Below are 11,617 nucleotides of genomic sequence, written 5' to 3'. Positions count from 1 at the left end.
TGGGGAGAACTGTGTCAGATGGCTGACCCCAGGGTGTCCCATCTTTTAGTGTGGCAGCAGCGCCCACACTTTGGAACTCCCTGCCTATTGATGCCAGGTGCCTTCAATGTGTTCTTTTTGGTGCCTGCTTTAAAAAAAACAACCCACCATTTTTGTTTCGACAGATACCCAGACTGTGGTCATGGTTTTAATCAGTTTTAAATTAAACGTTTTAAATAGCTGCTGATAATTTTTTATTTTTGCAAATCAAAGCGTATATAAGTTTTATGAATCAAAATACAGAGGGGCAGCTTAGGAGCCAACTCCTAGGGGCCAAGGTACCATGCCCCCCCCCAAGTTGATGTGTATTGCCATTCAAATGGTGTGCGGGGCGGGACTTCAAATCGATTATGCGGGGCGGGACTTACCTGCCCTCCCCCAATGTTTTATTCCAATTGGCATTCCTGGGGGGCAGGGCCAGATTGCCTCCCCGCCCAAATATGCCCCCAGTAGGTAACGCGTGAATTATTTCTGTGCCTCCGCTCCAACCAAGAGGGCGAGCGGGTGGTTCCGCCTGGGCTGCCTTCCCCAGCGGGTCTCCTGCGGATCGGCGTGACATTGGCAGGTGTCCCTGGCAAGAGAGCGCGAGCAAAGGGTGACTCAGGCTTGAGCCGGGAGACGGTGACCAAGCAAGCCGGATTTAGCTCTGAATCGATCCAGCCCCCTCTCCTCCTCCTCCTCAGAACCGCCTGTGAAATGCCCTCCGCCTGCCTCATCTCACCCCTCCCAGCGCGCAACGGAGGCGCATTCCGGGCGGCCGGGTGCGCAGAAGCGCCCCGGGGCGGGCTTGGCCCGGGATCCCTCGGAGCGAGTTGTGAAAGGGAACCTTAAATGGGCGAAGGCTCAGGATGCAAGGTGGGGTGGGAATCTGGCACTGCCTCCCCCAATGCTCACGGCGTCCCCTTTCATCCCCCCCCCCCGCTGCAAGGCACGCAGGATTTGCACAGGTGAGGAGACCACCATTTAATGCATATCCATTTATTGTGAGGACCAAGCCTTTACACAAATATCTACATGACAATAATTTAAAAAAATATTAAAATTCATTACATACTATCCCAACAAAACCTTCATCCCACAAAACAGGAAGGGGAAAAAAACAACAGCAACGAGTTAAACAGACAGTGAAGGGGTCTTTACTTTGTCATCCAGAAATCTTTGCCTGGCTTTCATGGCCTTTGTCACAAAGACCGCTACCACGTGGGTAATCTGGACCACCATTTAAGAAGGATATTGACAAACTAAAAGGTGTGCAAAGGAGGATGACCAAGATGATAAAGGGTCTGGAAAGCAAGCCTTATGAGGAACGGTTGAAGGAGCTGGGTATGTTTAGCCTGGAAAAGAGGAGACTGAGAGGAGATATCTCTAAAGGGCTATCATATGGAAGATGGAGCGAGCTTGTTTTCTCCTGCTCTGGAGGGTAGGACCCAATCCAATGGATTCAAATTACAAGAAAGGAGATTCCGACTAAATATAAGGAAGACATTTCTGACAGTAAAAGCTGCTTGACACCCTTGGGAGGCAGTGGAAATTTTAAGGCAGAGGTTGGTTGGATGGCTGTCTGTCAGGGATTATTTAGCTGAGATTTCTGCACGGCAGGGGGTTGGACTAGATGACCCTTGGGGGTCCCTTCCATCTCTACAATTACATGAATCTGTGATCGGTTGTCTGTGGGACTCTCCCAACGTCCTGCCCTCAAGGCCTTGATCTGCCAGCCCAGACCCCAGCTTCTCTCTGCTCCAGCTCAGAGAATTGTTTTTTTTGTGGGGTTTTTTTTTTTAGGATCTGGGAAAAGTCCTGCTTTTGTTGCCTCCTGTCACAGAAACTCACCCTCCCCGCCCCACCCCAATCCCTTGCCAGGCTCACATGCCCACTCATGAGCCTTTTTTTGGAAGGCAGGGCTAATCGCTGGGGGAGCTGTTATTATCCAGGCCGGCAGGAATGCCAGCCATGACTCCCCCCACCTTGTTTGTTTGGAGCCTGTGTACTCCCCCCCTTCCACCGGGGAAACTTTCCAGCAGGATGGAGTGATGATGCTCGAGCGCCTAAATTTAGAGACTTTGACAAGAGGCCTGGAAGTTGGCCCAGAGGCTTGGAGCGCCTTTATATGCACTGCTAGCTGTGGCTGAGGTCCCTCACGAGCACCCGAGAGTGACTCAGAGCAGAGCAGAAAGGGCTGAACAGGGAAGGGAGTTCCTCTCTCCTCACCCACCCCACTTGGGTGCCTCCAGCCTCCTTGGGCAACTTGAATTAGGGTGCCTCTCTTCTTTTCTCCCGGATAAGACCCTCGGAGAGGTCGAAGCCACTGTTGGGGAGTGCAGCTCTTTCCTCAAGCAGGGCTCGCCATCATGGAGAAGGCGCGCGGGATATTCGGCGACAATTTTGGGGCCTTTCTGAGGCCATGCAGCGAGGCCCTGGGCTTCTCAGGCAAGGCGGCTGTGGGAACGGGGCGTGTGTGTGTGTGTGTGTGCCTGGGTGTGATCCTGTCCACACCATACATTTAAAGTGCATGGCTCCCCTCGAAGCAGCCTGGGAACGGTAGTTTGTTAAGGTCAGCTCTGTGGTGGGTAAACTACAGTTCCCAGGATTCTTTGGGAGGGGAGCCAAGACTGTTAAAAGTGGTATAATGGTGATCTGAAGGTGGGTGTGGCTTCTGAGGCAAATTTGCTGCCACATTCTCACGTCTTGAACTGCAACAGAGCCAAGGAGGAGATTTGGCACTAAAATGCTGGCGAATTTCTACAGCGACTTTATAAAAAGAATTTGAAAACTAATGTGGAGCACTGAACTTCCAAAGGGGTAAATGATAAACTGGAAGAATCCAAAGATGCAGCTCATTCCATCCCTAACCCAATTGGACCTTCAGGTTGGATGGGGCTCCCCAAGGACGGAGGGAGCTACTTTGTGAAGTCTCTCAGACTGCCTCCTCCTCCCTTTGCCTCTGAGGCGCTTCCCAAGGTCTCAGGCAGAGGTCATTTGGCTGCAGATTGAACCTGGGACCTCCTGCATGCAAGCCAGGGGCCCTGATTGCTGAGCTAGGAGAGCCCCTTCCCTTAACACAGCAAGCTGCATTCGGCTGAGTCCAGCCACTGTTCCATCCTGCTCAGTATTGACACCTTCCCAGCCCTGCTTGGAGATCCTGCTACGGGAAATTGAACTTGGGGCATTCGGCAGGCAAAGCAGGTGCTCTAACCACTGAGCAACCACTGCCCATCGCTTATTCAGACAGGAACAGGCCTGGAACAATGCTGGGGGGGGGCAGGAGGGTGGCTGGGGCTGCTGATTTTCTTACTGATGCTCCACTCTGGGGGTCTTTTCTGTGGCCCAAGGAGGTGTGATAGGATCTGGCACTCTGGACCTGGTCAATGTCGTGTGTTTGGGTGACTGGCACTGCTGAATCAGGCCAAAGGGCCCCCACCCATCTATCCCAGCCTCCTGTTCTCACAGTGGCTGACCAGAAGCCCCCGCCCCATGGGAAACCAGAGCATCTCTACCTCTGACTGTGACGGTAACCATGATTCACTTCGTTGTCCTCCAGAATTTGTCCAGTTCTCTTTTAAAGCCATCCAAATTGTTTGGCATCGCTGTCTCCTGCGGGAGGGAGTTCCACAGTTTAACTGTTGTCACTGTGTTTCCTTTTCGCTGTCCTGAATCCTCTGAACCGGCTCCCCCACTTCCAGCTGCAGTATTCGGAGAGGGAGGGAGGGAGGGAGGGGCACCTGTCTCTCTGTCCGCTTCCTCAAGTATCCCACCCCAGTATTCTGTCCCCAGGAGACGGATCCTCTGAACCCTTCTGTGGCCCAGGGAACAGATCCTTGTGCCGAGGGATCTGGGGTTCACTTTGCCCTTGTCCCTCTTTTTCACAGCGGGCCGTGCTGGAGGGATGGGCAACATCAAGACCTTGGGGGACACCTACCAGTTTGCAGTGGACGTCAGCGACTTCTCCCCTGAAGACATCATCATCACCACGTCGAAAAACCAGATTGAAGTCCACGCAGAGAAGGTGAGGGGCCGAATCCTCTCCCTCCTCCTCTTAGATCAGGGGGAAAATACCGTAGCTTTTAAGGCAGCGGGGTTCTGGACTACAACTCCCATGAGCCACAGTGGTGCGGTACTGGGGGCTGATGGGAACCGTAGTCCAAAGGATCTGGGGAAGGAAGGGTGGACCATCTCCCATCCAGACCAACCGTTCTGCCTTCTTAGGGCAAAATCTATTCCCGAAGAGCCTCTGAGTTTGGGGCTGGGGACACTGTTAAATTTAAAGAGCATAGCTTTCCTCAAAGGATTGAGGGAACTGTAGTTGGGAATTCAGAGGGTACCGCAGGCGAAGTCCAGCATCCTGCTCCCACAGTGGCCAATCAGGTACCTGAGGGGCAAACTATGGTTCCCAGAATTCTTGAGGGAAGCCAGGTGCTTGAAAAGTGCTTCCAGCCTGAAATGAGATGGGGTTAAGCAGTGCCGTTCTTGCAGAGGTGCTGGATGTTGCTGGCATAAGAAAGGGCACCCAGGATGCTGCCAGGGAGGGGAAGAGGGGCTCCTTCTGGGCTCTCTCTCCCTGTCTGCCTGGCATCCTTCCCCAGTGCCAAATCCTCTCTGCCTTTGCTGGGGACACACAGTGCTCTCTCCTCCTGCCATTCCTCTGGGGCGGGAACGCAATGTTCCAGACAGTAGGCATTGGTGACAGAAGCACTAAACCATCTTCCTCACTCTCTGGCTGCCTTGAAAATCCTGGAGGGATTTTGGGAGGAAGACATGAGCTTTGCGGGCGGGCCAGGAAATGGGCGCACCTGTTCTGGTTCGGGGTCCCGAGAGGGGCTGACGGGAGAAGGAGCGACTTGGAGAGCTTGGCGTTGGGCAGTGAGGCTGAGGAAGCAAGATGAGTTGGCCCCATTGTGCAGACCAGGCAACTGAGGCAGGGAGGTGTGGTTTCTATCAGGGACGCCCACATACCACAAGCATGGCAGCTTAGCAAGAGCTGAAGACTGGACAGACTCCAGTCAGGCCACGTATGTTGTTGTTGTTGTTTAGTCGTTTAGTCGTGTCCGACTCTTCGTGACCCCATGGACCAGAGCAAGCCAGGCACTCCTGTCTTCCACTGCCTCCCGCAGTTTGGTCAGACTCATGGCTTCGAGAAAGCTGTCCAACCATAGGCCATGTATACGTCATGCATTTAAAAATCATTTAATCAATCTGCCTATAAATGGTTCAATCAATCTGCCTATAAATAGTTCAATCAATCGGTCAATCAGTTTAGGGCCATGACCACAGAAATGGATTGCAGTGGTGTATAGGAGAGGGCAAGGAGTCTTTCCAGTGGAAGCTCAGCCAACCTGGACCTGGGTGGTATCATGTATTGCTAGCCTTACTCAGAGTAAGCCCACTGACGTCAAGGGGTGTGACTAACTGAACTCCAGGAGTTTCATTGCCCGATTCCCCACCCCCACTCCCAAAAATCCTGGGAACTATAGTTTGCTAAGGGTGCTCTGTATTGGGTGAACTACAGTTCTCGGGGTTCTTTGCATGAAAGTCATGTTTTTTTAAATGCATGACATATACGTTGCCATTCATTTAAGGCTAGCAATGCATACCACCCAGTGTCCCCCTTCCAAGGTCCAAGTTGGCTGAGCTTCCACAAGGAGGCTGCATTCCCTGCCCTCTGCCCATGCTCTAGAGCCCACCCCCATCCCCCACTGGGGAGACTCCTTGCCCTCCCCTATACACCACTGCAACCCATCTCTGTAGTCACGGCCCTAAACTGATTGATTGATTGACTGATTGATTGAACTATTTATAGGCAGATTGATTGAACTATTTATAGGCAGCTCATGGATGCTTTAGCCGAGATTCCTGCATTGCAGGGGAGTTGGACTAGATGACCCTTGGGTCCCTTCCTACTCTATGATTCTTGCTGTTGTTTAGTCATTTAGTCGTGTCCGACTCTTCGTAACCCCATGGACCATAGCACGCCAGGCACTCCTGTCTTCCACTGCCTCCCGCAGTTTGGTCAAACTCATGTTCGTAGCTTCAAGAACACTGTCCAACCATCTCGTCCTCTGTCGTCCCCTTCTCCTTGTGCCCTCCATCTTTCCCAACATCAGGGTCTTTTCCAGAGACTCTTCTCTTCTCATGAGGTGGCCAAAGTATTGGAGCCTCAGGTTCAGGATCTGACCTTCTAGTGAGCACTCAGGGCTGATTTCCTTCAGAATGCATAGATTTGATCTTCTTGCAGTCCATGGGACTCTCAAGAGTCTCCTCCAGCACCATAATTCAAAAGCAAAATTCAAAATTCTTTGGCGATCAGCCTTCTTTATGGTCCAGCTCTCACTTCCATACATCACTACTGGGAAAACCATAGCTTTAACTATAGATCATAGAACTATGATTCTATGATCCCATAAACATACAGGAAGGTGGTATACACCACTAAAAAATCACAACAAATGAAAGCATCAATAAATACTGGTTGGTAGAAATCAAAATGAAAATGTCCTGTCTGAACAGTAATGTTTTTCAGGAGACATCTAAAAGACAGCAAATGACTATTCCCGAGGCAGGGAGTTCCTCAGGGCCTGCTGTGCTAAAGGCTGACCCATCCTCAGAGGGAAAAGGAAGGCAGACTAACCATTCCCAGTCCAGGCCCCCGCTGACTCCTCTCTCCTCTCTCTTTGCCCTGCTCAGCTGGCGGCCGACGGGACCATCGTGAACACCTTCACCCACAAATGCCAGCTGCCTGAGGATGTGGACCCCACTTCAGTCACCTCTGCCCTGGGCGGAGACGGCTCCCTGACCATCAAGGCTCACAAGCGCCCCGGCAAGCACATTGAGCATGTGCAACAGACCTTCCGGACTGAAATAAAAATCTGAGCATCTCCCATCGCCCCATAGCAACTGGGGGATGGTCGGAGATAGGCCTGGGGGTGAGGGGGGGGGTTGGTTGGTTTCGTAAGGTGAGTGAAGGGTTTGGGCTCACCACTCCCCCACTTTGGCCGTTCTCCTTTGTATATAATAGATTGCCTTTGGTTTGTTATAAATTATTGGGGATACCGGTAGCTGGTGTGACCTCTGTTTTTTCCCTTGCGGGCGACTGTTTCTTTTCAAAGAATTTTTTTTCCAAAGGGAGGGAAACATCTTCTCTGCATGTTTGGGAATGTGGGAATCCAGGGGTACAGTTCTGGTCGCTTTGCCTCAAAGAGGATATTGTCGAAGGCGCTGAAAACGCAGGAGGGGATGGAGCATCTCCCCTGCCAGGAAAGGCTGTAGCATATGAGGTTTTTTTAGTTTAAGGAAAAGGCAAGTAAGAGCGGACATGCTAGAAGTCTACACAATTATGCACGGCATGGGGAAAGCTCGATAGGGAGTAGTTTTTCTCCCTCTCTCATAACACTAGAACTCGTGGTCATCCAGCGAAGCTGAACGCTGGGAGATTCAGGGAAGAAAAGAGAAAGCAGGACTGAACTGTGGAACTCACCGCAACAAGATGTAGCGACGGTCACCAACTTGGATGGCTTTAAAAGGGGATGAGAAAATCCGTGGAGGGAAAGGGCTGTACTGTAGTAGCTCAATGGCAGGGCACCTGCTGGGCATGCAGAAGGCCCCAGGTTCAATCCCTGGCAGCACCTCCAGGTAAGGCTGGGAGAGAATCCCGCTGCCAGTCAGTGCAGACACCGCTGAGCTAGATCAGCGGCGGATTCAGGGCAGTGCAGGCGGTTCCGCTGCACAGGGCACTGAGCAGGTACAAATTAAGAAAACCCAGAATTGAGAAGTTCCATTGAGGGGGACACCAAACTTTGGCCATGCATAGGGTGTCCATTGTTGGCTAGGTGGACCCCATGCATGGCCTGACTCAGGACAAAGCAGCTTCCTCTGTTCTAGGACCTCCTAGGCACCATATCAATGTTCTGCCTTGGCTGCCACAAGCATCATGCCTTTGGGGTTCAGCTGCTGGGAAATCCCAAGCAGAGAGGGTGCTTGTGAGCTTCCTTTAAGGCCTCTGGTTGGCCGCTCTGAGAAAAGGACGCTGGACTAGATGGGACAGCTTGACGCAGCTGAAGGACTATTCTTAGTGTTATAGTGCAGTAGATGGGATGGGGGGGGGGATTCTCCCCTATTGCAAAAACTTCATCACCCCAGTCCTCAACACGCGAGCCTCGTTTTCTGTGGCAGGGTTGTTCTGGGGCATATTTGGGGGGGAGAAAGGAAAATAAAAGCTGCAAATCCTAGACTCTGTTACCCCATGGAACACAGTGGAACTTACTTTCAATTAAGCCAGTGGATCTTGCTTTTTTCCTGACCATTTAGGTGATACCGATGGCTTGCAAAATCCCTCGCAAGCCCAGGAACATCCCATAAATGGGAGCTTCTAATAAGCAGAAGAATAGACTACGAAGTGGAATTGTAGAAATCAGAGTTGCTGGGAAATGATGGATCTAGGAGCAAAAGTCTTTCTCTGTTTGTGGGCCCGGGTGGGGGGGGGAGAAGGGGGGCAAGGTGGAGACATCCGTCCTTGATGCTCTATCCTATTGCTGCCTCTGCCTCCATCCTCCCATGTAGGCCGAGGGCCAATGGCCAGAGAAGCGAGAGGGACGGAAGGAGTGACTCACTCTCTGGAAATAGACAGCTGCCCTGACAAAAGACAGGCGCTGCTAGCTGGGAGGTCAGCTGCCCGCCTGTGCCTGGCTTGTCCAGCGATGGGGTGGGCAGTAACCACATCCCATTCGGAGCCACCTTGTCCTTTGGGCAGAAGACAGACAGAAGTATCCCCCCTGGTGTGAATGACACCAGGGGACTTCTGCCCAATGGCCCAGCCTGGCTACAGTTTACTCCCCGCACATAGAAATGAGGATAGCGGGGAGCAGATCAGGCTGGAATCCTAAGGTGCTCACTTTCAAAGTGCAAGGATTTGCTTTGATTTGCTTGTGGGGGTGGCTGGAGGCAGGCTGCCTCATCTAGGGCAGGCGTCCCCAACCCAGATGTTTTGGTGTCCTAGAGGGTGCAATGTTGGGGAGGCTGATCTAGCGGTTGGTCACCCACGGCTTGAAGGGAAGTGTGCCCACCGGCCATTTCATTCTGTGAGGATGCCTCTTGAACTGCCTGGCAGGCGCCAAGAGAGATACCCCCTTGCTCTGAGAACACCACATTAAATAAAGATGGTTCTCCCTGGAACGTTTGACTTGGCCAAAATGTGTGGGATTTTTTTGGGGGGAACGGGACATCATGGGGAGGTCAGTGCACTTGCATAAGACTTTGGCCGGCCTTCCTAGTGGACAGGGCAGGTGAGAAAGAGCTGGCCTCTGTTTTGTCTGCAAAACAAGCCGCCGGCGCCTGGTGTTTGGCTCTGGGATGGGTCTGTTTATAGTAACACCAGGCACTCTTGGCATTGTGTTGGTGCAACAGGGAGAGGAGTGTAGAGGTCACTGTGACCTCTCGCTTTCTGGATGGGGGGGGGGGGACTGTCAGGAGAGGCAACAGCCTGCCATAATGGCACCAGAAAGGGAATCTACCTGGGAAACTGGCCATCGGGAAGCCAAGAAGCGGGAAAGGGCGTTCAGGGCACGATTGTCTCAACATGTGAATGTTCCACAGGTTAGCCAGGGCTTTGACTCCAACTCCAACTCCAGGGCTTTGACTCCAACTCTATCAGCCTCAAAATCACCCAGAGCCACCTGGAAACCCATTGGATCAATCAGCCTCTGAAGGGGCACCATGAAAATCCACACACCCTTTTCTGCAGAGGGCAAAGGGTACTGAAAGCCTACATCTCAGCAAGAAGTGATCGGACCATGATGTTAACACCCCCCCCACACACTTTCCGATCACCTGCCCGGTTGAGAAAACAAGGTCCAGAGTGTGGCCTGTCATATGCACTGGCCCAGTGACATGTTGGGACAGCCCCATGATTGTCATGGCAGCCATGAAGTCTTGAGCCACCTCAGAGCCAGACACCTGGCTTTGGATACTGAAGTCCTCTGAAAGGAGCAGTCTGGGAGTCCTCCGTAGTGCCTCCAAGACCAGCTCTGTCAGCTCAGGCAGGGAGATTGCTGGGCAGCAAGGTGGGCACTAAACCAACAGAATCCTCAATTGGTCCGATTGCCCAATGCCAGGAACACACACTCTATATCCCCCCCCCAACTGGACAGAGAGCCAGGAGAGAGAGGATCGCTAAAGACCACAGCGACTCCTGCTCCCCGACTCTCAGCTCTTCCATGATGCTGCATTGAGTACCCAGGTGGGCCCAGCTGATACAGACCAGATCAGCCTCCGTAATATGATCATGGATGAGGAGGGTCTTACTCGGAGCCAGGCTGGCAATTCAGCAGGCGCAGCTGCAGACCCAAGCATGGCTCAGCGTCAAAGGCAGGCTCCTCCTGAGCATGAGAGAGGAGGAGCCACAGCCATTGAAGCTGTGCAGTGCTGGGCAAGGACTCCTCCTGACGATGCATGCCCAATACGTGTTGCACACGTGACATCACAGGCGCACGCCACGCCACACGGCTTGGCCCCTCCAGTCTTCGGTCCAAGGTGGTGGCTCTAGCTGGCACTAACTGCCTGTGCCAGGTGCCCCTTACCTGGCCTGCCCCTGCCCGAAAACCATACCTTCCCCTACCCTGAACCACTGTGACTGAGTCTCTCCTGCTCTCCCCAGCTCCTCTATTCTGAGATCAACCTACAGGCCCGTCCTAGCCATAGAGGCTAGTGGCGCGGAGAACCATGGCGTCAGGCACTGGAAGGGCGCCAAGTGAGCGCAGGGTTCCGGCGATCTGGCCAGGACTGCGCTCCTTCTCCGAGAACTCCGCGCTGCGGCTCCTTCTCATTTCCCCAGCGCTGGGTTCCGCTCAGTCGAGCTTCGCCACCAGCGCGCGCACAGCGCCCAAGCAGCTCTTGCTGGTCCCGCGGTGCGCGTGCTGGTGACGAAGCTTGTCTGAGCGGAACCCAGCGCTGGGGAAATGAGAAGGAGGCGCAGCGCGGAGTCCTCGGAGTTGGCCTCCCGCTGCTGCTGCGGTCCGCTTGGCACTCCCAGGCCCTTGGAGAGGCGCTGGAGGGGGGCACTGGAGGGACCTAGCACCAGGGCGCTGGGTGGGCTTAAGACGGCCCTGTCAATCTATGTTCCTTCATTTAAAAAACAAAACCTCCAAATTTAAAAGCACAGAAGTTAAAACAATTTAAAACATTTTAAACAGTTAGGGCAAAAACAGCATCAGGATCACAACAACAACAACAACAACCCCAAACAATACCCCAGCCCTTGTGATCATTCTGCTGTTGTCCAGCATTATGCCAGTTGTTTGTCCATTATACTGATAGTATTTACCTACCTGACTAGCTGGAAAGTTTACTTTAAACAGCACTCTCTTTATTTTACAGTAGTCCTCTCTCCCTCTCTTTCTCTTGAAACTTCTTGTTTGCTGGCGGAAAGTGAAGAGTGGAGCAAAAGGTGGAGAAAGGAAAAGAAAGTGTGGGGGACGAGAAAGAGGAACAAAGAAATAGAAAGAAGAAGAAAGAAATCCATGGGCAGAAAAAAATGTTTTTAATTGGAATTAAAAAAAATGATGTTAGTTGTTTCACTGTGATTATTGCAGCC

General features: G+C 52.5%; 1 protein-coding gene across 1 annotated transcript; it reads left to right on the top strand.

Annotated features, from left to right (window-relative positions):
• The first annotated feature begins 2,158 nt into the window (after window positions 1–2,158).
• HSPB7 (heat shock protein family B (small) member 7) lies at window positions 2,159–7,086 on the top strand. Its single transcript, XM_035120484.2, has 3 exons — window positions 2,159–2,466; window positions 3,906–4,042; window positions 6,718–7,086. Exons 1-3 carry the CDS (start codon window positions 2,388–2,390, stop codon window positions 6,901–6,903), a joined length of 402 nt encoding a protein of 133 aa, XP_034976375.1. The 5' UTR covers window positions 2,159–2,387; the 3' UTR covers window positions 6,904–7,086.
• The last annotated feature ends 4,531 nt before the right edge of the window (window positions 7,087–11,617 follow it).

Source organism: Zootoca vivipara, chromosome 6 (genome assembly GCF_963506605.1).
Source record: "Zootoca vivipara chromosome 6, rZooViv1.1, whole genome shotgun sequence".
Classification (NCBI taxonomy): Eukaryota; Metazoa; Chordata; class Lepidosauria; order Squamata; family Lacertidae; genus Zootoca; species Zootoca vivipara.
The sequence above is the reverse complement of the archived record's forward strand: the minus strand, read 5'-3'. Positions and strand labels throughout refer to the sequence as shown.

What these genes read in the sequence shown, in the direction of transcription:
- HSPB7 (XM_035120484.2), top strand. Translation starts at nt 2,388, where the DNA reads ATGGAGAAGGCGCGCGGGATATTCGGCGACAATTTTGGGGCCTTTCTG. An exon ending in CGAGGCCCTGGGCTTCTCAG is followed by an intron (nt 2,467 to 3,905) that starts GCAAGGCGGCTG and finishes TCTTTTTCACAG; the next exon opens with CGGGCCGTGCTGGAGGGATG. An exon ending in TTGAAGTCCACGCAGAGAAG is followed by an intron (nt 4,043 to 6,717) that starts GTGAGGGGCCGA and finishes TGCCCTGCTCAG; the next exon opens with CTGGCGGCCGACGGGACCAT.